This window comes from Gadus morhua, chromosome 4, assembly GCF_902167405.1.
Source record: "Gadus morhua chromosome 4, gadMor3.0, whole genome shotgun sequence".
Classification (NCBI taxonomy): Eukaryota; Metazoa; Chordata; class Actinopteri; order Gadiformes; family Gadidae; genus Gadus; species Gadus morhua.
In genome coordinates, this window is record NC_044051.1 from 15,354,232 (window position 1) to 15,381,489 (window position 27,258).

At 47.2% G+C, this 27,258-nt stretch overlaps 1 protein-coding gene across 4 annotated transcripts in view; it reads right to left on the reverse strand.

Moving 5' to 3' along the window:
* Positions 1–3,895: 3,895 nt before the first annotated feature.
* The window catches only part of pnpla7a (patatin-like phospholipase domain containing 7a), a 31,635-nt gene continuing 8,272 nt past the window's right edge, over positions 3,896–27,258 (reverse strand). For 3 of the 4 annotated variants that reach the window (XM_030353904.1, XM_030353907.1, XM_030353906.1), the window contains 20 exons: positions 24,475–24,680; positions 23,980–24,111; positions 23,402–23,525; positions 21,891–22,004; positions 21,110–21,176; positions 20,310–20,459; positions 19,811–19,874; positions 19,374–19,542; positions 16,198–16,380; positions 15,509–15,627; positions 13,622–13,778; positions 13,163–13,279; positions 12,427–12,496; positions 11,977–12,093; positions 10,323–10,471; positions 9,612–9,764; positions 9,128–9,247; positions 8,457–8,541; positions 7,429–7,566; positions 3,896–5,719 (listed from right to left, as the gene is read on the reverse strand). In XM_030353904.1, the coding sequence (XP_030209764.1) occupies positions 7,439–7,566; positions 8,457–8,541; positions 9,128–9,247; positions 9,612–9,764; positions 10,323–10,471; positions 11,977–12,093; positions 12,427–12,496; positions 13,163–13,279; positions 13,622–13,778; positions 15,509–15,627; positions 16,198–16,380; positions 19,374–19,542; positions 19,811–19,874; positions 20,310–20,459; positions 21,110–21,176; positions 21,891–22,004; positions 23,402–23,525; positions 23,980–24,111; positions 24,475–24,680 (2,424 nt within the window). In that variant the 3' untranslated portion in view covers positions 3,896–5,719; positions 7,429–7,438. Of the gene's footprint in view, positions 5,720–7,428; positions 7,567–8,456; positions 8,542–9,127; positions 9,248–9,611; positions 9,765–10,322; positions 10,472–11,268; positions 11,610–11,976; positions 12,094–12,426; positions 12,497–13,162; positions 13,280–13,621; positions 13,779–15,508; positions 15,628–16,197; positions 16,381–19,373; positions 19,543–19,810; positions 19,875–20,309; positions 20,460–21,109; positions 21,177–21,890; positions 22,005–23,401; positions 23,526–23,979; positions 24,112–24,474; positions 24,681–27,258 lie in introns of those variants that run through there. The other variant, XM_030353908.1, reaches the window with a different exon arrangement.

Sequence of the window (27,258 nt, forward strand, 5' to 3'; positions counted from 1 at the left end):
ATCCCCACACCCGCCCGGCGCCTCACGCCCTCGGCAACTCCGGAGAAGAATAGAGTCCAACCCTTATCCAGGAGTACGGTACCAGAGCTGAGACTGTGCGTGGAGGTAAGCCCCACCAGATCTAACTGATAGCGCTCCACCTCCCTCACAAGATCCGGTTCCTTTCCCCACAACGAGGTGACGTTCCACGTCCCCAGAGCCAGCTTCTGCCGCCCGGGTCTGGTCCGTCGAGACCCCTGACCTTCGCTGCCACCCATGTGGCTGCGCACCCGACCCCAACGGGTCTTCCCACAGGTGGTGGGCCCATGGGATGAAGAGAGGGGGGGTGCCACGTAGTTTGTTCGGGCTGTGCCCGACCGGGCTCCGTGGCAAACCCGGCCACCAGGCGCTCGCCATCGAGCCCTCCGTCTGGGCCTGGCTCCAGACGGGGGCCCCGGGCTTCCTCCGGGCCGGGTCACATCTTCTCTTTTTCCGTTCTTCATTGGAGTTTTTTTTGAACCATTCTTAGTCTGGCCCCTCACCTGAGACCACTCTGCCATGAGAGACCCTACCAGGAGCACAAGGCTCCCGACAACACAGCTCTCAGGTTCACAGGGACACGCAAACCTCTCCACCACGATAAGGTGACGGTTATATAAAAATCCTTACAAAAACAATAGGGATCCAACCTGTTGGCTTGGACCCCTATAAATCGCTCCACCCCCCCCTCCCCGTCAACAATCCTCTGCCTAGGGCCCCCACGCTACCTAGAATCGCCCCTGCACACACACACACACACACACACACACACACACACACACACACACACACACACACACACACACACACACACACACACACACACACACACACACACACACACACACACACACTCATAGAGAAAGACAGAGACAAAGGCACAGACACGGACACACACTCACGCTCACACTCACACACACACACACACACACACACACACACACACACACACACACACACTTATACACAAACACAATGTTATGATAATGATAACAACATAGATCTAGCAAGGGAGATTGTATTAGGAATGTGTTTCAGCTGGCAGAATATCCAAAGCTCAACGCAGTGTGGCTAATGAAGTCCCTCAGTGCAGTGCCCATGGTACACAACGGCGTGGAAGTATATTTACATCTTTAAAGAAGAATCCTAGGATGCTCCGGAACTACATAATGCAATTCTGGAAGATCATTGGTGATGTGTGTGGAAGAAACAAAATAACATGGTTTAAACCTAATCTTAAAGATTGCATGTTTAATCTGGACCATCTAAAAATGGGTTTCCCATACATGGTTAAGACTAGTTTTCGAGAATCCTGGTCAGAGGCAGAATTCACTTCCGATTAGTGGACGCAGGCTTCCAAATTGCCTGGTAAACCAAAGAAACATGGATTTTCCAGACAATTCTGATTAAGCTGAGATAAAAAGAAGATAATGAGACTAAAATCCCAGATGGATAATTAGGAAAGAGCCACAAAGACCTCCGGCAAGGACACAGAGAAAGGGCCAGATTAACACACTAAAACCAAACCAACTCAATGACTTTGATGGAGCTAACCGTGGAGAAAAGACACGGAGAAAGGAGAATCTTCCGAATGGGAACACTGCCGCTTGGAATGCACCAGTTTCCAAACGGCAAGGAATGTTTCAGTACCGTCCGTGGTCCGCTGTTTGGGGAACAGTTTGGCGACCCACCTGTGAGTTATAATTCTAACGCTGTCCCCTCCGAAGTAATGTCCTACTTACCCATTTAACTCTTTTTTCTTGCCCCCGTTTTCCTCCCATTTCTGCTATTAAAGTCATGGCAAAACGAACCAAAGGGCTGGGGGCAGATCAGCGCTCATGGATTGATTAATACACATTACAGTAGGCCTATATATATAATATACAGGCTCACGTCACGCATCACTACACATGACTTTGAAACATCCTTCAGTCGGCGGCTCAAACCCTTGAACCTTGCGTACCCCGCCCCCACGATCAGTCTCTAAATCGATTCTAAGACCTGTCGCTGCTCTGGAGGGGGCGTCATGCCAACACCCCACCCACTGTCAACCCCCCCCCCCCCCCCCAAACGCCCACACTACCGCCCCGGTCTAAACCCCTTCATTCACAGCACCTTAGCCTTAACCAAGTGCTCAGTCTCATTCTGCCGGCCTTCACTGTGTCCACTGCCTAACCCCCTTTACCTTTTTCTTTCTCAATCCTTGACTATTATCTCCTCCCTCTTCTTTTGTATTGATCCGTTCTAGCCTTGTTTTCAATTTCTTTCTCTCGCTATCTCTGTTTGTCTCCATCCCTCTTGCTCTCTTCTTCACTTTCTCTCGCTCTGCCACACTCAATCTCTCACTCTCTCTTTCTCTCTCTCCCCCTTCCTCCCTCTCTCTCCCACTTTCTCTCTTTCTCTCTCTCCCCCTTCCTCAGACTCTCCATCTCTCTCTCCATCCCTCCCTCCTTCCCTCCCTCTCCCCAAATCCCCTCCTGGATGCTCATTAATTAGTTGATGAAACTCCCCTTTCCTCAGGAGAGCCAAGCATGTTAAAAAAAAAACTCATTACAGCACACATCAGTAGGCAGGGGGATTAATCAACTGTGTGCATGCGAGTACGCACACGTGTGTTTTCCTAAGCAGGCCTACAGGCGTCGTAGATCTTCTATCCTCAGTCGTCAACCAATCAGCTCCAGTTCAGTAGCAGCCTTCTCCAGCCCCACAGAGCTGCCATATGACTCCCAGGTTCTGCTGACGGCCTTCACTGGAAAGTCACCCAGCGGTCCGGAACAGCCACTTGGTAAAATAATACAATGCTGTAAAGACTTCAAAACAAATATTCAATTTTTTTGCAGAAGCATTTCTTCCCCAAACGCAGACTGTGAGCATAAGTACTGTTGTGTCAAGTGAATATTAATACCGGGGTGCATGAACTGCCTTTTAGATGACAAAAGAAATAAAGATAATTATACATTTCAAAGTCCCCTTTATAACCTTTTTTCATTTGATTGACTAGAATGGGCACTTACACAGGTACACATGCCTTCATAATGGATTCATATTGTGTGAATATCACACTTTTTAAGGTCACAGTGTTGATATTAATTTGTCTAAGATTTGCACTGGGCTCGGGTGTCCATCTAAACACCACATTATAACCACCAGTCTAGCAGGATTGACATAATTAAGTTTACTACCACTATCCGGGTAACTGTTCATTACATTTTGGTAAAAGCTCACTAATTGATCCGTTTCCTGCAGCCCAAGGAAAAGCCATTTGTCAGATGTTTTTATCTTTTGTTTTAAGTCTTACAATGCTGTGACATGAGTGTATAGCATTTAAGCATGGATAACACCGGCAGGAATGGAACCCCTAACCCGGGGCAGTGCTAATGCCTTGCTCTACCAGTGGGGAATTGAACCCCCAACCCTGGCAGTATGAATATCTCGATCAACATGTTAGGCTAGATAGGACCACATGTCGAAAATGTATGTAGTAATATTGCGTGTATTGGGATCTTGCTAACCGACCAATAGCCAAACACACCACAAAGGAACAGGAACAAGAGGTTATATAGAGGTAAACACATGTAGGACACCTTCAGCTAGTTCAAGTAGAGAGCAACGAGGAATATGGGAGTTGTCTAAAAGGTTTTAATCAACCAAGAGTGACTGTATTTTGGCAAATCCCACTCCGATTTCACTTTGAAAGTAACATTTTCTAGGCACCATTAAAATGATTAGCTGGACGACGTCATTCCCAGTCAAAGAAAGTACTGTCATTTTCTGTTGACCTAGCAGTAAAAACATCTCCTTGATGTCCACCCTTGTGTTGTTTTATGACATACATGACCTTTACCATTACTCTAATTAAAATAAAGACAGAATGCAATTCACGTGAAACTACAAGAGTACAAAGGGCGGTTTATTAGAAAGTTTACACGTACAGGCATATTAGTAAACTTTAGTCAAGTCAAGTTTAACTCATGAGTGAAACGTAAGCCACTTAAGGCACAGTAATGGAAGTAGTGGCTAGTGGTTGTCGTTGAAGGCGTTCACAAGTTCACAGGGATATCAAACAAACACTTACCTCACAATGAATCTTTTACCTCATCCTGTTCTTTTTTTAACACATATATGTAAATCAACGTACAATCAAAATAATCATTCATACAGTTGGATAGATTCATTGTTCTGGTTTGAGTACTGCCCATATAAATTAAGCATTGACACCTAAAAACACTGTCAACTAAATCGCAAACCAATGGGAGAAGAGTTTTCTTCACTGACTCTTGTTCATTGGCCCTTTCCTAAATGCTGAGTAATGCTGGTCGTCTCTAAGTAACTGAGTTCAGGCTGCCGTCGCCGCAGTGTATCTGGTAATGCATTACATGTTGAAATGTATGGATTTAACAGCCCCCTATGAGTGTTTGGAAGTCTAGCAGGGGGGTTTTCAGTATAAAGAGACTCCATTACCCATAAGGCACTTTGGTGCTTCCATTTTTCTTTCTGGTGCCTGGCAGGATTTACCACATCCTTGGATGACAGAGACGTGTGGTGGCTTGGACACGCCTGCTCACACATAAAGCTGTGAGCAAGCTTTAATTGTGTCTATTCCTTAGCATTTCCTTTCGTCTGTTTGCTTATAATTACTCTACCAGACTTGCTGAGAATATGACTGGGTGGCAGGCATTTGAAGTTTTCAACATTGACCTTATCATAAAAATGTGTCATTCTCAGGGATCCATTTAACGTACTTTGCATTGAGAAGGCAGTAGTGGCAGTGGTGTGTAAGTAAGAGCAGACATGTTATTCATTAGCCCAGTCATACATGATTATCCAATTATGTTAATTACAATACTAATTTAGGTTAAATACAAATCATACACATATACTGCATATTATATATATATATATATATATATATATATATATATATATATATATATATATATATATATATATATATATATATATATATATATATATATATAGTTAGTTGCATTTGGAATCATGATCAAATGTTTGGTTATGCATGACACAAAACATTGTCCATTTATGGGCATATGGCTACTAAATTTAATAAAAAAATACGGAATAAAGGAGTCTTTCTCGGTAGGCTTCAACAGAAGTGAAGAAGATCAACTGAGATGTACAAAGTGCACAACATATCTCGTAGGATTCTTCAGAATAAACTAAAATGTGTGCGTTGAAATGAATGTGGGCCACAGTCAGTGGCCATCTTGGCTCTAAACACGTGGTGACTTTCTCCTCGTCTCATCGCTCTTCTCCCGAAGCAGTGAAATACGCTCTGGTTGTGCTTGCAATACGTGCACAGACAAAGGGAATGCCTCGCTGATTCTACATTAACAGAGGTTTTTGGTTTTTCTGCAAAGGAATTGCTTCTTCGAGCTCCTACCACATGTCTACCACGAGCAAAAGAGTGTAAAATAAATAAAAACCAAAAGAGCCTGATCAGAAGACGTGGCCTAATCGTGCCACACCACACACACACACACACACAAACACACACACACAGGCATGTGCGTGGCTGTGGGATTGTCTATTAGGTAGGATCGGTTGTGAATCTCGCCGAGCCGCTCTTCCCGGGACCGGAGTGTTTAGGGATCATTGATCATCTGATAGGAGGCAAGGCAGGGGTGAGGTGATTTTCGAAGGCCTCAGGGGGGGCTGTGCTGCGGCCCGCCTCTTCCTCCTGGGGATTAAGACCAGATTAACGGGTTTCAAGTTGAAAGAAAGTGGGGGGAGGGGGGGAGGGGTTAGATTGAGTTCAAATGGCATCACACTAATTACACATCAGGTAGCCCACACCGCAATCACGGACGATAAATCCATTCACAGAGCATCGTTTAACCGCTTAATTAAAAAGTCTGTCTATTTTAAGGGGCTTGCGTCTCCGCTGAAACTATTAAATCGTTATAACAGTTTAGAAATGAGGAGCAGTGGACGTCGTGGATTCAAGATGGCCGCCTGAACGGTTGATCGAACCACTGCTTGGTATTTAATAGGTGTGGCACGCACGCGCGCACACACACACACACACACGCACACACTCTCACGAATTAATCTTCTGGATGATGGGGAAAAGCAAGGCAGGTTTAGCCATTTGGTCTCATCATGTGTCTGGGTATTGTGTGTGTGTGTTAAATTGAGAATGGCAGAAATATGATCAACGATTAACCTGACTCTTCCCTGGCCACCACAGAGAATTAATTTGGTTGTCTTAGTTTGCCAGCTGAAATCAATTTAACTACTGTGATTGGTTTAACACCGACCAATCAGTTTGGGGGAGCAATTCTGCTGGGGAATAATATCGGAAAGCGCTAGCCTTGTCTCGTTAAGACACCTGTGTCTCGTTAAGGCACAGCTCACGAGACAGAAGGCCACAGTGCTGTGGAATAATTTTATATAAGGGAGGTCGCTGCCCCAAATAGCCAGACGGGTCATTTCTCTGGTGTTGAAGGCTGAACTTTGCGTGAACAAACCTCCCCTCTACATCGTATAATGTTTGTATTCATGGTTTTTCCAAACTGCTACATCAATCATGTAGCAGTTTGGAAAATTCTCAATCTGCAGTCACATTAAGTGATGTTTAACAGCCCGCCAAAGTTAAATGCATTCAGCCAAGAATGGCTGGAAGGAAGAGGGTATCTAATTAGAATTTGATAGCTAAGCACCATTGAGAACGCAGTTTTCTAACGTACCATACCGAGGCCTGGGGCCTCTGTAAGTACAACGCGGTCAGTATTGCCAGGATCAGACCACAGATCATCCATGTCCTTCATGACGGGCACCACGTCTAATAAGACAAACATTGCATCATAAGATCTTGCCATTGCATCCAATCTCCACGTTGGACCGCGAAACATTGCGTTTTCACGACCTAGCATTCGAGTTCACCTGAAATCAGGGAGGAAGGATCAATATATAAATCATCAACCTCAGTTTATGCGTCGTAGGAATTGTCTTGACAACATGACCACGGTCAAAATAATCAAAGGCGCTAGATTTCACATATGGGAATCGTAGCAGACACCACAATCGTAATCTGTCGACACGGGTTAGGACAGCCCCATCTGACCTCTAAATTCATAATAACCAGCGACACTGAAAGGTCGTCTGTGATGGAAAAACGGTTGGGAAACGTGATGAATTTGTGCAATCTGGTCCCGGCAAGAAGTTTGGAGCAGTGTGGGGCCCCTGTGATACAACCTGGTCAGTAGAGTGTATAGAGCAGTGTGGGGCCCCTGAAGGACAACATGGTCAGTAGAGTGTATAGAGCAGTGTGGGGCCCCTGAAGGACAACATGGTCAGTAGAGTGTATAGAGCAGTGTGGGGCCCCTGAAGGACAACATGGTCAGTAGAGTGTAAAGAGCAGAGTGGGCCCCGGGCCCTCGGTCGTACCCCAGTGAGTTCAGCACCCGGTGACTGCCGCGTCCTGCCCCTGTGTGTGCTCCCCGCTCTGGAAGTGCTGCTGCTCTGGGTCAGACAGAGGGCTCTCCATCGCCTCCTCGTCATAGTCAGTTTGGAAGTCTGACTCCTCTACAAGGAGGAGGAGGAGGAGGAGGAGGAGGAGGAGGAGGAGGAGGAGGAGGAGGAGGAGGGGGAGGGGGAGGAGGAGGAGGAGGAGGAGAGACCAGGAGTGACCAGGAGAGACCAGTGGCAGAGGGAGGGACAGGAAAAGGTGTAAAAGACAAACAGAGGTGGATGAGTTGAGTGACACCAATTTTAAATAGTTAAACCATGAATAAAAATAGACTTTCCCTTTCCTTGTTAAGAAATGACAAAGACAGCAGTGAGTTGATTGTGAGTCGACAGACTTGATTCATTTTAGACCCAATTTGTACCTGTCTATCCAAACCGTACCTATTGACCCATCGCCATATGACGATGATCAGAGGAAGCAGCTACCAACGCCGGACTCGTCGTGTGTGTGTGTGTGTGTGTGTGTGTGTGTGTGTGTGTGTGTGTGTGTGTGTGTGTGTGTGTATCGGACTATCAACCCATGGTCAAACAGCCGTGACTAACACGCCTCGAACAACAATCTCTGCTAAGAAATCCAATTTCATCTCTGTGAAACACCGCTCAATGTCTAATAGAATAAGAAAAGAGAAAGCCTCTCTTCAAAAACAATGCAAACCAGGGCCAAGGAAAGAACGTGGCATGACACTAGGCCGTGCGTGAGAGGGAAGAGACCGAACACCAAGCACTGCGAATAACACAAACAAGTCAGTCAAGGTTGAGAGTGTGTATATGTATTGAGACATCATACATAGATGTGCGTGAAAAAAATAGATATTCGGTGTGTGTGTGTGTGTGTGTGTGTGTGTGTGTGTGTGTGTGTGTGTGTGTGTGTGTGTGTGTGTGTGTGTGTGTGTGTGTGTGTGTGTGTGTGTGTGTGTGTGTGTGTGTGTGTGTGTGTGTGTGTGTACCGTCGACGAGGGAGGGTTTTGTAGGCTCTATGCGGGACACGATCTCTGCCAGGTCAGTGAAGGAAGCGTTAGGACACGTCACAATCTGTGTACACACACACACACACACACACACACACACACACACACACACACACAAGCACACACACACAAACACACACACACAAACACAGACACAAAGACTTCATTCAAAATCAAGCTAAACATCAGCTCATTTATTGACACATATTTGGATTATGCACAAAATGGCCGTTAAAATCCAAATTCTGTGATCTGTTCCTAATCCTAATCATCTTTATGTCCATCATGTTCCTTATGTTCTTAATCATCTTCATGTACTTCATTTTCTTCAAGTTCCTTATGTTCCCCAAGTTCCTAATCAACTTCATGTTCTTCATGTTTTTCATGTTCCTTAGATTCCTAATCATCTTCTTGTTCACGTTCATTTCAAATGGTTCATTTTCTCACGATGTGAGTTTCGTTTCGGTGCACGATTTGGTTTATTCTTAGACTTAATTTGTAAGACAGGAGTATAACCCCCCTCCCACAAAAAAACGACAAAAAACGTACCGTACATCAATTAACAAATGCAACTAAATTGAAATCGACCTTAGGTGCGGTTCTCTAAATCCAGTAAATTAACTCAATGTGAGGGGAAGAGAGCTCCTTACGTTGCTCTTGCTCTGGGTGTTGTGGAAGTCCTCCAGGTGTCTGTCCTTCATCATCTTCTGCACCACCCCGCTGCGGCTCCACACGTCGAACACCGTCTTCCCGTGCTGGTAGCCCACCTCCTGGACCACACAGTGAGGAGGAACACGCTCGGTCAGACGGTAAGTTCCCATTTCAGACATTGTATTGGACAACACTGATAATGATAACGCTAATAAGGCTAACAATAAAAAGGCTAATTATAACACTAATAATGCAAACACTAATAAGGCTAATGATAATAATGCTAATGATACTAATCCTAACGGTAATAATACTAGTTCTAATGCTAATAATGCTAACACTAATATTGGTAATGTTAATAAAGATAACGGAAATAAGGCTAATTCTAACGATAATAATGCTGAAAATGCTACAGCTACCTATTCTAACGATAACATTGGATTCAGAAGTAAGAAGAAATCCCGCATCGGGCCACGGACTCACGGCTATCTCGTCAAACTTCCCAAACTCCAGTGTGCGGTAGCGGTCGATGGGAGGCCTGATGTACTCGCAGTAGTCGCTGTTCTTCACCAGCTCCAGCTGACGCACGCAGCACACGTAGGCCAGCCGCGTCTGGATCTCTGCCATGTTCAACACCTACCACAACCCAGGGAGTCAACACTCTGGAGAACCCATTAGGGCCTGTACAACCTTCTACAGGTCGTTAGTTACATCATTTCAGTTGGGGGAATGATGGTGAAATATGTACTCATTACAAGGTCTTTGAACACCAATTCCAAGCTTTTGGGATTGAACTAGCAACAGAAGTAATGGTTATAGGCCTACGTAGATGGATGAACACGGTTTAGATTACTCCGGTTACAAAGTTATATCAGACAAGGATATATGTAATAAAAATACACTAATTTTCATGCTGTACAAATAGCTGACATTAGCTTGGCAAAGTGCTGATTTAACACAATCTGATTTCCAGACATTACAGCGTAATCACAACCTGTCATGTAAACCGACGGCTGGGGCCGATCGTATGATGTTTGATAATGTACGAGTACGTGACCAACGCAGACACATAAGCGTTTAAACGCATTAGCCCGATGACAGTCCCCCCTGTATAAAACCTATAGAGAATGACCCACAGATTGACAGTCTGAATGCTTCCCCCCCCACACACAGCGCACAACACCCGACCCGTACCTTGACCTTCTCTGCCAGGGGGTTGAGGCGTTTCCATAGCAGCCACCATCCAGAGAGCGAGTCTCCATAATTAGTCAGGTTGGTTTCATCCTGGCTGCCCACGTCGATGGCGATCACCACCTTGGCCCCCATGGAGCGAGCCACATCGGCTGGAAATAACACACCAGGTCAGCAGTCCGTCTGTCCATAAGTCCATACATCCGCCATCCTACAGACGTATCCGACCTTCCACGCGTCTGAAATTCATCATTCCTTCCATTCGTCCATCTGCTGTTCGTCTATACATCCATCTTTGACCCATCCTTCCATCCATCTTCTGCCCATCCATCCATTCATCTTCTGCCCATCCATCCATCTTCTGCCCATCATCCATCTTCTGCCCATCCATCCATCCTCTGCCCATCCATCCATCTTCTGCCCATCCATCCATCCTCTGCCCATCCATCCATCCTCTGCCCATCCATCCATCCTCTGCCCATCCATCCATCTTCTGCCCATCCATCCATCCTCTGCCCATCCATCCATCCTCTGCCCATCCATCCATCCTCTGCCCATCCATCCATTCATCTTCTGCCCATCCATCCATCCATCCTCTGCCCATCCATCCATCCTCTGCCCATCCATCCATCCTCTGCCCATCCATCCATCTTCTGCCCATCCATCCATCTTCTGCCCATCCATCCATCCTCTGCCCATCCATCCATCCTCTGCCCATCCATCCATCCTCTGCCCATCCATCCATCCATCTTCTGCCCATCCATCCATCTTCTGCCCATCCATCCATCTTCTGCCCATCCATCCATCTTCTGCCCATCCATCCATCCATCTTCTGCCCATCCATCCATCCATCTTCTGCCCATCCATCCATCTTCTGCCCATCCATCCATCTTCTGCCCATCCTTCCATTCATCTTCTGCCCATCCATCCATCTTCTGCCCATCCATCCATCCATCTTCTGCCCATCCATCCATTCATCTTCTGCCCATCCATCCATTCATCTTCTGCCCATCCATCCATTCATCAATCCGTCCATCCTGGATTGCAACTCACAACCGTTTCGAGAGGGGAGCCAGAGAAACCATTAAATGAACGAGGGTTTTAGTCGTTATGGGATTCAGGCCAATATTTCTACAGAGGTTCAGAGGTCACGAGTTAAGTAGCCTCTTTGGACGGTGCTAAAATGTGGCCATTTCTCTGGAGTTAAACGCTGCCATTCCTCCGTGACCCGCGTTGCCTCATCCCTTCACTGCTCTGATCCGACACTTAAAATACAGAACTCAAGGTCACCTTTCCAAAAAGAGAACAACAACCAGACAGATTTGATTATTTTGACCTTCATTGATTCTAAATGGCAGTGTTGGATGGAGTACAATGCATTTTAGCTAAATTAAAAAGAGGAAAAGAGAACTTGGAAAGAAAGAAAAGAAAGACAATATGAAATGGGCGTCATGTCACATTGTGCTTAAAATATACTTAAAAAAAATAATAATTATATAAATAAGATAAATAGATATTTAAATGTAACCCTGATTCTGCCGTTTCCAGGAACAACTCCATGCACCACAATAATGAATGAGCTCGACTTTAAAGTACACGTCTGTTTGGTAGAAGATGGATACATCTTAATATCTGAATGGAACAGACTGAAGAGTACCTGGGAGGTTGTTGATGTAGCCCCCGTCCATCAGCAGGTGTCCGTCTTTAGGGTCGCACAGGGGGGGCAGGTACCCCGACAGGGACATGCTGGCCCGGACGTAGCGCCACAGAGAACCTGGAATAATGGAGGATTATGTCGAAATATTTCATAGATTGAAGATTCGATAATAAAAAAAGTTTTAATAAAGATTTCACAATATAGATAAATCTATAATACATTAGTCATTCCTTGTTGAAGGATGGATGGATTACAATTAAAAAAGAAGCAGTATGTTAAAAACATAAATCATAGTTTCGTGCCGTTTCTGGGCTATTAAACGAGATTCACACAACAACGCTGTCATGGTAATCGAGTGTTGAATCCAGCAGAACATGAAGATGCTGGCAAACTTGCTGGCCACACCAAGAGTTTAACACAACACTTTGAACCAGATACTGCATCCCTTACCGTCAGTGTGCACTCTCATGGCAGAGGCTGTGATGTCCGTGGTAATGTTGAAATATGGGATCCAAAGGTCCTGTGTAGACGATAGTTCAAACGTACACACACACACACACACACACACACACACACACACACACACACACACACACACACACACACACACACACACACACACACACACACACACACACACACACACACACAATTAACCTACTTCTCCCCCCGTGCAATTAGAATGATGTATCCTCTCCCGTTATGCAGTACAAACATTCAGGCCAGCCGTGGGCCAGGCCTTCCATCCAATATGCTGGCAGGGGTGCAGCTTAGGGGAAGGAGAATAATATACGGGCCACATAATTCACTTCACTTTGTCATGGTTTCCTCCTTACATAATGCACCACTCTCAACACTCAATAATTCTCGCTGCCTTTGGTATAGTGTAAATTAAAAGTCTGCACTCTCCATTACTCCCTGCTTAACCTCTCACAGTAATCATTGAGTGTTTCACCGCAAGGAATTCACTTGGATTTTTCTATACTCAAATATATATATGATATATTTTATACTCCATACTTTTAATAGAGAATATTAAATGTAAATATTGTCAAAAATAAGGTGAATGATGTCTCAATCATGACTCATACCAACAAGGTTTAAGAGCATATCAGTCTCCACTCTCCCGACAAGGGGGGATTAAGCACCCTCCAGGACACATCGTCTGAGGACAGGACCCGCGTACCTCGATCTGCTTCAGCTTGAACACCTTGCTGATGCCCGAGTTGAAGGCTGCCCCAGAGAACATGGACGTGATCGGGTACGTCAGATCCAGAACTTTCTTGAAGACCGACGTCATCTCCTGCAGGACATGAATGAATCCATGCGCAGATCGATGTCAGTGCAAAGTTATGTTTGGAAATCTAAATTAGGATGATGGACATGCAGATATTTCTGTTGTATCTTCATAGGTCAATCTTAGGTCAATCTTTTAGCCATTTGTTTGATTACGTGCCTTTCTTCCAGATCGTTAAATAACATAACTTACAAAAAAAATCTGATAACAGTTATGGAAAGACTCTTTCCATTTACTTGCGATGGAAATAATGCTTCAGCAAGAGAAAGCTTTTCTACCTTTCCCTCACAACCTTTTTGTATTTGGCATAGACAAGACACAACGGAGCCACTTTCCCTGCCCCCTCACCATGGCCCACTCCCTGGCCCTCATCCGCATGCGACTGTGGCTCCGGTCCTCAGCATAGAGCGCCCCCATCAGGGAGCCGATGGAAGTGCCCCCTATCAGGTCCACCGGGATGCCCGCCTCGCTGACTGCACGCATTATCCCCACCTGGGAACAGCCCCTGGAGAGCACAAAGGCGGCGGTCAGGTGGGTTAGCGTCGGGGTGCCGTTCAGATCTCTCTCTTCAGATCAGACTCTCCTTGCTCCCGTTGACCCTTCACCCCACAAAAGGTTTGATGCTAGGTCCAATCAGCACTCCGTGGAGGGAGTTTCAGTCCATGACAAACAAGGACAGCAGCAGGCCCCCTGTTTTTTTTTATTTTTAATAATGGCAAGTGTAGTGATCAAAACTGTTTTATTCGAAGTAGTCTGAATACCAAATGTAGAAGTCCTCCCCGGAAGGCTTTGCTAATATGCGAAAAGGATTTTGCTTCACTTCCAACTGGATTTGTCAGGGGTTCTTGGTTTTGTTTATCATACAATGGTAAGCATTGTTTTTGGTAAGCATACAATGTACAGTGCCATTACGACAGAAGGCATTAAGCTGAACTCCTCCCTTCTGCTCTACAGTTACCTCCAGGTCCAATACCATCAATCACCACTTTATTATCATGATACGTGTCCTTCCTTGGGTCACCATTTGGTGCAATAATATATATTCGTCAGAAACCGACTCTTATGTCCTCTAACCTGATCTCATTTGGGTCACCTAGCAACCACGTGGGCAGTTGCTACGCTCGGATGCGGAGCGGCGAGATCGGCTCTCAACGTTTTTTTCCTCTTCGTCGATTCGCCATTAGAATAATGAGACGAGGAGTCTTACTTCGCAGTCGTCACACACGCACGGACGCCCCCGGAGTGCGCGTGTGTGAGCTGAGCCAGCATCATTAAGGCCTGTCTTTGTCATGTAAATGAATAGTTGTGACAATACTTTGATGCCAGTCATTATGCTGGCAGCCCCGTCTAATGATGTGTCCCTATGATATTTTCCCAGAGTATGATGGTGGAAGGTTCCAGGCCAAGATCTTCAGATTAGGGATCATCAATCCCATTAAGTCGATTTTTTATTGAATCGCTGATCCCTCAAACGTCTGAACGGTAGTTCTGCTCTAATTTGGTGGCAAACAGTTCTGGACGGGTGTGCCAGGTATACAGAGATCTAAGCAATAAAACAGCACAGTGATTTTTCCAGAGACGGTTTTGTTTACCAATCTATAAAGCCAGAGATGCAATAGTGCTGAATTTTGGCGAAACTGTTGCAGTCATTAAGCAAAACCTTCCCGGCACATTTCTGTTCCGCTTTTAACATCGTTATAGAGTCGATTTCATACACTCAACGGTTTCCGTTGCCCTGTTGATCACTCCCCTTTCCTTAAGCTCAGCCATTTTTCGGCAACGCTGCGTTGATTGGACCTAGAGTATTTCAACAGGCTCTGGGCCGTCCAAGAGACAGAACGCCACCTTGGCAGATACGGACGGTCTCACGATGCACAGAAATGTTGGAAGTATTTGGACTTTAGGTCAGTAGTGCCGTACACAACGTCATTAACATGATCATTACTGTATTTAGATTTGTGTCTATCTGAAGTGTTTAAGATTTTACATACAACAAACAGCATTGTAGAATACTTATCTAGATCTAATCATTGGCGTGTAACTGTGGGATCAGCGGGATAAACCACTCTGGGGGGGGGGGGGGGGGGGGGGTTGTTATTGGAGCGTATATACTGTGGCGTTGGTAATCAAGCCGTCGCGACACACCGCCCTACCCACCGCCATACATTCGCCTCCATTAAGGAGCCCCATCATGGTTTAGTCCCAGCATGACGCACTGGTATTAATCCAGCCTACCTGGCCCCTCCTCCCCCCAGGATGATGGCGATGGCGTTGCCCGTGAGGACGCGGGCTAGGCGGGAGAAGTCTGAATGTCTGTCAGCGGGCTTCTGGAACACCCTCTGGTACATCTCCCTCTGGGGCCGGGAGGAGGCAGGAGAACAAGGAGACAGAGGGGAGAGAGTGTGTGAAGAGGATATGTGATGGGGGATAAAGCACCAGGACTGAATTGTAAGTGGCACACACTATGCATATATGTTATATAATATATATACTGGTCTCACTTGAAAAGCTATGCAAATGTAATGAATTTATACACATTTAATTATTTGTATCTATACAAATATGACTTTAGCCCTTTCCTTCATGCCAGTCCAGTAAATGGTAAATGGACTGCATTTATAAAGTGTTAAATATATAGCGCGTTCCTAACCAGTGGCCAATCAAATTACTCTACAATATTGCCTAAAATTGACCCATGTATGCACACATGCACACACCGACAGCGGTGTCAACCTTGCATGGCGACAGCCAGCTCGTCTGGAGCAGCTTTGGTTAGGTGTCTTGCTCAGGGACACTTCGACACGCTCATGCTATCGAACTAGCAACCCTCCGGCTACCCGCCAACCCACTCTACCTCCTGAGCCACACGCCACCCACATACACACGTACACACGTACACACGTACACACACACACACCGCCTACCAGCTTGGGCAGGCTCCTCTTGGAGAAGACCCTGCGGGGGCAGGAGAGGTGGTGGTGCCTGGAGATCCAGCTGCGCATGTTGAGCCAGTGGACGGTGCCAGTGGGCGGGGGCCCGTCCTCGCGGTGCAGCAGGACCAGCTGCTTCTGGGCCCGCACGGCGCTGCGCTCCAGCATGCGCTCCAGCTAGCGCGGAGGAACAGCGAAACCCCCCCGGAGAAAACAATGCGTGAGGGACGGTGTTTGAGACCGCATCCCTCAAGGGGATGTTTTGAGGAAAAAAAAACGTATAAAAAAAAACACAAGGAAATGGATTTCAATATCTTAAAAGGTGACATGTTGTATCACTAGGTGTTAGTTTGATTGGCCGTTTCAAGCCATTTTGAAAATCGGCCTCTTCTGACATCACAAGTGGGCGTGTCCACCTAGATGTATGACGGATAGGTGAGCAACGTTTGCTAGAGTCCACTGGGTACTGGCTGGTAGACTGATCTATCCAGCACACATCTAGGTGGACAGGCCCACTTCTGATGTCAGAAGATGCAGATTTTCAGAACGCCTTGTAATGGCTAATCACACTCACAACTGGTGGCATAATATGTCCCCTTTAAAAACGTCTTATGTTCACAGGGATCCTGATTGAGCGATGGGTTTGATGTGGACAGGCCGTTCTGTGCCGTTTCTAGACCACACCTTAAGTGACGTCATCACGTGGGCGTGGTCAGCCTACCCAGCTGATCCTCCATCGTGTGTCTGAGGTGGACACGCCCCACAAAATGGCTAATCGGCATCACATGGCGTCATAATAGGCGCCCTTTAAGGGTTAATGTAACTATAGGACGGCGAGAAGGGCCGGGGGTAATGAGAGAAGTGAGTCATCCTGAACGGTCCTTTCTAAGCTCCTCTCCAGCCTATCTTCGTGTGCTAGCGGGCGTCAGTGCTCAGTCCAGCCTCTCCCCCATTAAACAAAGAGCTGCAGACACACTCATCACTCTTTGAAACCTGAGCGGCTACAACTTAAACCCTTGATCATATTACATTTTCAAGGATGGACCTGGGCACTGTTTGGAGTAGATTGCTTTGTTGTTCTTTCTGCCCTGGTGCAGCGCTAGTGTTGCGACGTTTGGTGGCTGTGTTGTGGTCATACATCAGGATGTAGTCCTGTGGTTTGAGACCAATCTGCCACGCGCGTCTGACTGCTGTGCGGTTACTGCCGACAGACTTGTATCTCACACCCGGGACGGCTTGAACGTGATAAAATAGCTCTGAATCAAGAATAGAGCTGCCTTTGTTCACACCTTCAGAATGAACTTGCCAAAAACTGTTGCGCCAAGCAGGAGTTTCTATTTCGATCGTCTTTTTCTTTGCCATTTAGTTTGTCGCCGTATTGTGTAAAAACAGTTCATAATAGGACAGATAGAACTTTTGCCTCCTTAACTTTGAGAGCAAGCTTATAAAGCATAAAATCCATGGAGCACCCAACAGATTCAGACCAGTTCATAGTAGAGATGAGAAGAACTCCAGTCTTGGGATTCTTTGCTTCTGCAATACGTATATGTATACATAATATGTATGTGTAAGGCCACATTCAATAAAGAAATAAAAAACCATAACATTTACAGATCTGCAATACGCTAGTATTGCAGTCCTTAGCACATATCTTGTGGGTAAATGTTCTAAGTGTTGGTTAGGAAAATTATGAATAGGTGTGTGTGTGTGTGTGTGTGTGTGTGTGTGTGTGTGTGTGTGTGTGTGTGTGTGTGTGTGTGTGTGTGTGTGTGTGTGTGTGTGTGTGTGTGTGTGTGTGTGTCGACGTGTCTGTGACTTGGTAATATCCACACAAAGCTATGACTCATTCTGTGCCCAAAAGAATATCGATCCTTATTTCCATTCCTCTCCTCATCTCCTGTTTAAAGTGAACACATTTCTCTTCCCTTCAATTTCCCCAGCCTCAGAGAAAACCACTTCCATTTGCTCAGTCGACCTGACCAAGCAGGCTTTTGTTGAACGGATTTTCTCTTCTCTCAACTTCCTCCATAATCTCCATCCTCTTTCATATTGCGCAGCCAATGTTTCTTCTCCCTGATTGCTCCAATTTCTAACACTCTCTCCCTGATTGGCCCAATGACCCAAGCCCCTTGACCCGCCTGCTTTGACGTGCACACCATGTGATCCAAACCACAATCACGCCCATATTTCAATGGTACCATAATCTCAACCCAAAATGTCCAACTGCCATCAGTTTCATTTCTCATTTCCCCACGGGCATGACGTCCACTTTGGCAGCTCTCCTGAGGACGAAGGGACGTGTGAAACTAAAACGTCCAGAGATTGTGTCCTCACTGAGGTTAGCACGCTCCGTCTGAGCTACAGTCCCCATGTTAACGTAAAACGTGGGGCTGGTTTTGGGAACACCAGCTTAGCACTTTAGAAGCCATGTCCCTCCCTCTGGACCACACGTATCTGTAAGGACAAGGAGGAGGCAGAGCGGTGGAGGGCCATGCTCCAGGTGGAGGCCTGCAGGCAGCCTGCGGATATTGGGGGCAGCAACCCGGCCCCTACACCGACCAACCAGCCCCCCTGTTCTGAGTGTCCAGTGCAACACCCTCCTATCTCTGACCCCTGGGAAGTGACCCATCTACTCTGACACACAGACATCCATCCATTCCTCTGCTCCTCTCACTATCCCCCCTCAGCCCACTAGGGACCTAGACCTCCCCCCACCTCCCCCTCTCCAACAACAGGGTCCTAGTCGTGCTCCCACCCCCCACTACGGCAGGGTCCTGGTCCCCCCCACTACGGCAGGGTCCTGGTCCCCCCCACCACCAGGGTCCTGGTCCCCCCACACCAGAGTCCTGATCCCCCCCCCCCCCACCAGGGTCCTGGTCCCCCCACACCAGAGTCCTGGTCCCCTCCCCCCTACCAGGGTCCTGGTCCCCTCCCCCCTACCAGGGTCCTGGTCCCCTCCCCCCTACCAGGGTCCTGGTCCCCCCACACCAGAGTCCTGGTCCCCCCCCCCCACACCAGGGTCCTGGTCCCCCCACACCAGAGTCCTGGTCCCCCCCCCCCCCCCACCAGGGTCCTGGTCCCCCCACACCAGAGTCCTGGTCCCCCCCCCCCGACCAGGGTCCTGGCCCCCCCCCCACCAGGGTCCTGGCCGTGCTCCCCCCTCCCCTTACCTCCCCCACGGCGGGGTCCTGCTCCCCCAGACCCACGATGATGATGCAGTCGGCCTGGCGGATGCAGCGCTGGGTCCAGGGCGTGAGGCCGTTGTCCGTCTGGTAGAGGACGATGCGATGGATGTCTTCCTGCTGTCCCAGCCAGCTGGACAGACGGTACTCGTGGACGCTGAGGACAGACAGACAGTGGGTGAGTGTGAGTGTGAGTGTGTGTGCGCGCGCGCGTGCGTGCTCATGGTCGGCAGCTTATTAGAAAAGAAGAAAAGAATTGTAATTTTGTATGCCGCTAAAGCACTCAAGTACCTGAAGTGAATGCAATAATAGAGCGAGAGAGAGAGCAAGGGAGCGAGAGAGCGAGACCTTCGAAAACAGAGGGAACAAGGCCGCTACAGAAAGGGTATTCACGCACCACGCGTGATCAATGACGACCATCTCACCTGTCCAGTGCGGCGGCCCCCAGACACTGCTTGATGCAATCACTGTTCAGCAGCAGAGTGGGACCTGCAACACACAGCGGTCAACCTGATCACTCTGCACATGGCCTGGACCAACAACACCCGTCTTAATGTGCCGTGGTGCAGCGGCTTACCGTCAATTAGCTGTGACCTCAATTAAACTAACCTGGTTAAATACATCAATAATAATAATCTTGTAACATAAAAGGGGCTAATGTTTGTGTATGCGTACATGTGTAAGTTCGTCCCTGCGTGTGCGGAAGATTCTACCACGCCAGACCAGCCGCAAACATCGGTCAAATCAGCTAGCAACTTCATCTTCTTCCTGGTCAACGTGCGTTGGACAAAAGGCCCTCTACAACTCAGATCTAAGTCCGTCCTCTCTGACACCATAGCCTGAATCCCCCCCCGCGCGAGTACAGACGGTACGACCCCTATACAGTCTCCCGAACCCTAGGGTTGACCTCTGAGCGGGGCTCACCGATGGCCAGGAGGGCGAGCTGCAGCTCCAGGGTGAAGGCGGTGAGGGGGACCTCCTCGGACACGGGCAGCACCGTCACGGTGCAGAGGTTGGAGGCCTGGTTACCCGCGTCCCATTTGCTCCCTGGGGTGTGAAGGGCCAGGCTGCGGGCTGAGGGTCGCGCAGACACACACACACACACCCGGACACAGACAGACAGACACACGCACACACATACACATGAATGCACACACACACAGACACATGCGCGCGAGCGCACACACACACACACACACACAGACGTACACACACACAGACGTACGTACACCCACTCACGCACACCCACACCGACACACACGCATGGATACACACCAACAAGCAGGCACAGACACACACGCATGCACACAGACACACACGTGGACACAGGCACAAACACACGCAGACACATACACAGACAGACACACAAACACAAAGACGGAAACAAGGACGCACACCCGCATGCACACAAAGTCGCACTCACACGCACGCACACACAAAGATAGACACACACATCATCGTGTTGGTTTACTGGGCTCTGACAAAATGAGCTAAACAAGGAGAGTGTGTCGACAGCCAGAAAGACAGAGGGAGAAAAACACGTGCTGTTTTCTCTCCACTCGACCTTGATAGGAGGCCCCAAAATGTACTGTTGACTTGACAAGAGACGGAGTGCCAGTGATTCTCCTCAGCGACCAGGGGTGTACACACGGCTGCACATCGGTATTCTGCAGCTAAATGTACAAACATCTATCACTTGACGATAAGAACGCATACACACACACCTGTCAGGGGGCCATTGACTTGCTGGAGGATTTTCTGGCCCAGTAAGTGAATCAGCCGGGTGACAACCTGAAATGCAGAGCAGTGCAGAATGTTATCGGCTCTACCGGCGTTTTCATCCACAACGACAGAACAAGGAGCAACATAGGAAACAATGCTTTCAAACATGAAGCCCTAGTAAGGCCCTAGCCTTACTACTTTAGCTTTTTCTAATCAGTTATTTCTATACTGCACATACATGCAATTTTAAATCATACACAAACCTTAAGCACCGCGACGGAAGGGAACTTATTTAGCATGTACACCATGCAATATCCTATTGACTATTTATTTTTTTTAATTACAAAAAAGTGGTTATAAAATGAAAATGGCAAAGCGGACCGAGCAAGACTTCGATAAATTACCTCCTGCTGTCAATGATCAAACATTTATGATGAATTGTACAAAACGTATATTGTATGTTTTTTATAATTACGTTTTTTTTTTCGTTTTTTTTTTATAAAAGGTAAGTTCTCCAGACACAAGACCTGAGGTCCCGCCTCCCTGAGGAACACCAGACCAACCCACCAGCTCCCCTGAGGTCCCGCCTCCCTGAGGAACACCAGACCAACCCACCAGCTCCCCTGAGGTCCCGCCTCCCTGAGGAACACCAGACCAACCCACCAGCTCCCCTGAGGGCCCGCCTACCTGAGGAACACCAGACCAACCCACCAGCTCCCCTGAGGTCCCGCCTCCCTGAGCAACACCAGACCAACCCACCAGCTCCCCTGAGGTCCCGCCTACCTGAGGGAACTTCCTCTTGATGGAGCTCAGCGCTCCCTGCGGCAGCTTGGCCAGCTCAGAGTCCCGCACCGCGTGCACCGTTGTGGCTCGGTTCTGATTGGTCAGGGCCTCCACCTGGATCACAACACAACAGGTGTGAACATGACGCCTGAGGAACGCCGATGCACTTGTGTGGTTCTGTCATTAAAAGACATCACTCAAATAAAGTGCCATCTGTGTTCCACTTGGCAGATGCTGATTTGATTAAATGCATTTAATATTGTACGTTTTCAAATAAATCTTGTTAGAATAAAGTAGGAGGCGTCCTGTTGCATCGGTCTTCTGCAGTACAAACTATATTCTAACAATTTGTTTTCCTTACACAGACAAGGACCAGAGGGAGAGGACAATACAATAATCACTTGAAGCAAATCAAATGACGTGTTGGAGTCAATGTGCTGGAGGAAAGGAGGGAAATGACACCAGCCCTAACTTCAGGACACTTTGGACCGAAATCAATACCAAGTAACAAATGCTGGAGACCACATTGCTAATCATAACCCTACATTCACACGATGCTTCGATTTTTGTAACATCCATAAATATCCTCACACAGTCTGTGTCACGACACACAAAAAAACATGCGAAACCGAATCATCTGATCGAAACGGGGTGGAGCAATGACGTCAACAGAGGCTACATTTATCTCAGAGTGCCATCCACCTTTCATAAACATCTTAATTTCCAGCGTCTCTGGCATTGGAACTGAGCCTCCGCGGTAACGGTAACCATGGCACCCGGATGCCAGTGCATTATTATTAGCATCCGTGCAGAGATGTAGAGCACATCAGCCGCCAGAGGGGAGGGTGAGGGATGGGGAATAGGCTTCAGCGTGGACTTTTGACAGGATGGACTTTCGCAACAGCTTTTAACGGTGTCAATGTTTTGCAAGGTTTAAGGTTATATCATATATAAACACACACACACACACACACACACACACACACACACACACACACGTGTATACTTCTATTTATTCTCCACACGTGGTTTGAAGAGCCAGTGAACCCACTGTTTCAGTTGGAATTCGAACACTATGGGATAAAAAACAAAAGTTTGGACTGAGTTTTAGGAAAGAACCTCTTATCCCCATGGTTACGGCCCACGCCAACTTTATGATACTTTTTTAGTACCGTCGTTGTGTAACCGTTATCTGCGTTAAAAACTGCGCTGTTGTATATAAAATCTGCCACACACCGTAGCAGTACTATTTGGTTAAAGCAGAACTTTTCCTGTTTTCTCCAAATAGGCGCCTACAGATCTCCATCTACAGCCTCGTGATTGGTCAATACAAAGATGATGCAAAAGAAAGATCTGTCCCACTGAGTTCAATCAGATTAGAGCTCGCCTGCCATCAGACATTAGATGATTCATGGAAAGTCCAAACTTTCATCTAAACTTCAGATGATTCATCTAAAGCCTGCGTTGGGAGAACAGTAACCCATCACCAGGTTTTTGTTTCATGCGGTTACCACGCCGATGAGGTCTCCCCGTCCGTACTCCCCCGTCAGCTCCTTCTTGCCGTCGTCCTTCTGGATGACAGAGCGCAGGCGTCCGCTCAGCACGATGTAGGAGCTGTCCGACTTCTCTCCCTGCCTGAGGCGCACACACACACACACACACACACACAATTACAAATCGTTAGTTTTCCAACTGATCATTTGAAATTACCAAACATAAAACAAATCAACAAAAAGTATCAAAAAAGATGTTCAACTAATAAGAATAAGGAATATAAAATCAACAAAACAAATGCCAAAAACGTCATTCAAGGAAATGTATCTGAATCTAAAGACTGGTACAAATAATTGTGTACATGTCCCAGTGGGACCACCTTGAGGACATGATACAGTAGATTCTCTGGATAAACGTGGCAAACAAACCAAAAAGGTGTACCCATTACCCATTTCTTTTTTTTACGATATACTACGCCTGGAGAGCGTTGAACGAGGACACTTGCGAGCGACTGAAACTAGGTGAACCGTGTCCACCCAGGGTGAACCGTGTCCACCCAGGGCGAGGCGTGGAGAACGCCGAGCGGCGGGCCTACCTGTAGACCGCCCTGCCGGCCTCCACCGCCACCCAGTCCAGGGCGAAGTCGATCTGCCGCACGAAGGGGGACATCCTGCGGACCACCGTGTGGGCGATGTTCAGCAGCACCTTGGGCTCCACCCGCATGATCCTGCACACACACACACACACACACACACACACACACACACACACACACACACACACACACACACACACACACACACACACACACACACACACACACACACACACACACACACACAGTAACATTACATTAACTTTACTTGACCACTATGCAATACAATTTATATAGTGAACTCTACTATATTTATCAAAATATAGGATGACATCAATATACGGATGATGAATAGAACTGTCGACATTTGAATACGATCCAGAATACTACAGAACCCCCACGGCTGACATGTTGTGATCCCAGTGGCGGTGTTCACCTTACGGTCAATGTGTGTAAGCCTGGTGTGTGAGTCAGGGTGGGTGTCTGTATCTTTACTCATAGAAGTGGCTCTTTGAGATGGCGAGGAAGCGACAGTCCCGCTGGGCGCGCACGGTGAAGATGAGGGGCTCCCCAGTCAGCACGGCCAGCTGGCCCACCAGCTCCCCGGGGAAGGTGACGAACAGACACGACTCCTCCTCGCGGTCCACCATCCGCTGGAACACGTGCAGGGAGCCCGAGATCACAAACTGGATGCTCACCTCCTGGGGGGCCGAGACGGAGAGACAGGGTGGGAGAGAGGGAGAGAGGGAGAGAGAGAGAGAGGGATAGAGAGGCGGATAGAAAGAGAGAGAGAAAGGGAGAGAGGGATAGAGAGAGAGTGAGAAAGGGAGAGAGGGATAGAGAGAGGGAGGGACCGAGACAGAGAGAGGGAGAAACAGAGATGGAAATAGTGATAGTGAAAGAGAGAGAGAGATAAACACAGAGATAAACAGAGAGAGTGAAAGAGAGACAAAGATGGAGAGACAGAGAGAGAGGGATAGACACACAGACAGAAACATAGACAGAGATACGGAAGAAAAGAAACAGAGAGGGAGAAACAGGGGGAAGTAAAGGGATGATACGAGAGAACGAGGAAAGGGGAAAAGGGAGGGAGTGAGAGAGAGAGAGAGAGAGAGAGAGAGAGAGAGAGAGAGAGAGAGAGAGAGAGAGAGAGAGAGAGAGAGAGAGAGAGAGAGAGAGAGAGAGAGAGAGAGAGAGAGAGAGAGACAGAGAGAGAGACAGAGAGAGAGAGAGAGACAGAGAGAGAGAGAGGTGGGGAGTGAGGGAAAAAAGATTGAGAGTGAGACGGGCGATGAGAGGGAAAGCAAGACAGAGAGAGAAGGGGAGTGAGGACATGAGAAAGCAATCATTGAGTGATAAAAAAAAAAAGACCCACAGTCCATTACTTGATCATGTGACACTTGGAAAAGAGGAAGGAGGAAAGGAGGAAGGAGTTTATCAGATGGAAGAGATTTGATAGAAGTGTGGCCTGAAATATGCAGCCATTATCTTAACTCCCTAGAATTCTAAATTGTCAGCCCTGAATACTGATAGGGAAATGCACACGCTATTGACTCACTGGTCAGGACTGAAGCTGAGGGAATGAGGTCATCACCCGCTGTGTTTAAACCTGGAAGGATTCATTTTAGTTGTGGAACAGGGTCATCACCGGGGAGATAGTCATTCATGAGAGCTGAGCCATACACCTGGCTGTGTGCCAGCCTCATAAACTGCTTAGAGAGGGAATCAATTAATGAAATAAAACCCCTGCGACGCCAACCAAATAAGTTCTTCAAAAAAATATTAAGATGCGTGTGGCTTCGAGGACATAAAGGATTCTCTGAGCGCATTTTGGTGCTCAAGCAAAAACACCGATTGTTACAAAACCGATTGGCAATTTTCTGTTGAACAGATTCCCATTAGGACTTTTTGGGGGCACTCAGAAAGAAGCCATTTTGCACCAGGGTGCCATGATTCTCCATATAGCAGATATAGAAAGCAAATTAGTAGAGTGCATGTGGGCATTGAGTGGCCTTGATTTAAAAGTCGAGAGCACACTAGAATATTTGCCCAAATGGTACAAATAAAAGAACAAAGAAAAATCTAAAGACAATGGCCGTTGATGGCGCCCCCTCAGTCCAGACCGTATGAAATCAATCCCACAGAATCGCCTTCCTCTCAGCACATGAGACGGATGCAATTATGAATGCTATATCTATATGAAATATATCCAGGTCTGTTGTGACACAAACAAACCAACTGCTGTGCTTTAGCCTCAATTCAATCCTCACACAGGCGGCAAAGGGAGGTTCAACCTTGACAGCACTTTATACTCACTCTTTCACGCGCACACACACACACACACACACACACACACACACACACACACACACACACACACACACACACACACACACACACACACACACACACACACACACACACACACACACACACACACACACACACACCATTCTTTACGTTTACTGCCTCAATTCCCCTACATCTCCACTCCCTTGCCTCCCCCTCCCCCCCTCCCCTTCACCCTATCCTCCCCTCCCTCTCTGCAGTAGGTGGACTGACAAACGGGGCCTTGAGACGACATAAATGCAGTATTTATTCTGTACTGTACTTTACACGCTGTATTTATACCATAGTGACACCAGTGAAGCCCATTATTTTCTACTCTCCTGCAGTGAACAAACAGCGAACAATTAATAAATGCTTTGGGTCTAAACATAACCGTTTAAACATCGGCTGCCAACCGAGCAAGCCTGGGAGGGAAAGAATGAACATGAGAACAAAAGTCAACTCCAGTTCTTAAAAGTGTGCACACATTCACTTCTAAATAACTTATTCTTCCTAGTTTTGCTGAGACTATACTGAGAAGATAGCCACATGAACCTGTCCCAACGATACAACAACCCTCATCATTCTCATCATGTTCACGGTTCCATTTGGAGTTACATGTGGTACGTCAGAGTAGACACACCCTATTATCGCTGTAATTGGAAGACTAAAAAGCTATGATAAACTGCAAAAAACCCTACAAAGTATTTTTGTCATCGTGATTTAGATTCGTCCTTTGGTCTTACCAAAGCAAAATGCACATAACGTCCTTTGCAGAGGTAAAATGGATTAGCGTAATCCCCAGCAACGTTTGATGGGACTAATTACTTTTTTTTTCAGGGAAAAACTTTTTGGGGGGGGGGGGGGGTCGCAATCTTTTGCATCTTGTAGTTTAATTTGATTCAAATAGATAGGGTACAGCTATATATTTGCCTCTAGCGACTAGCAAAC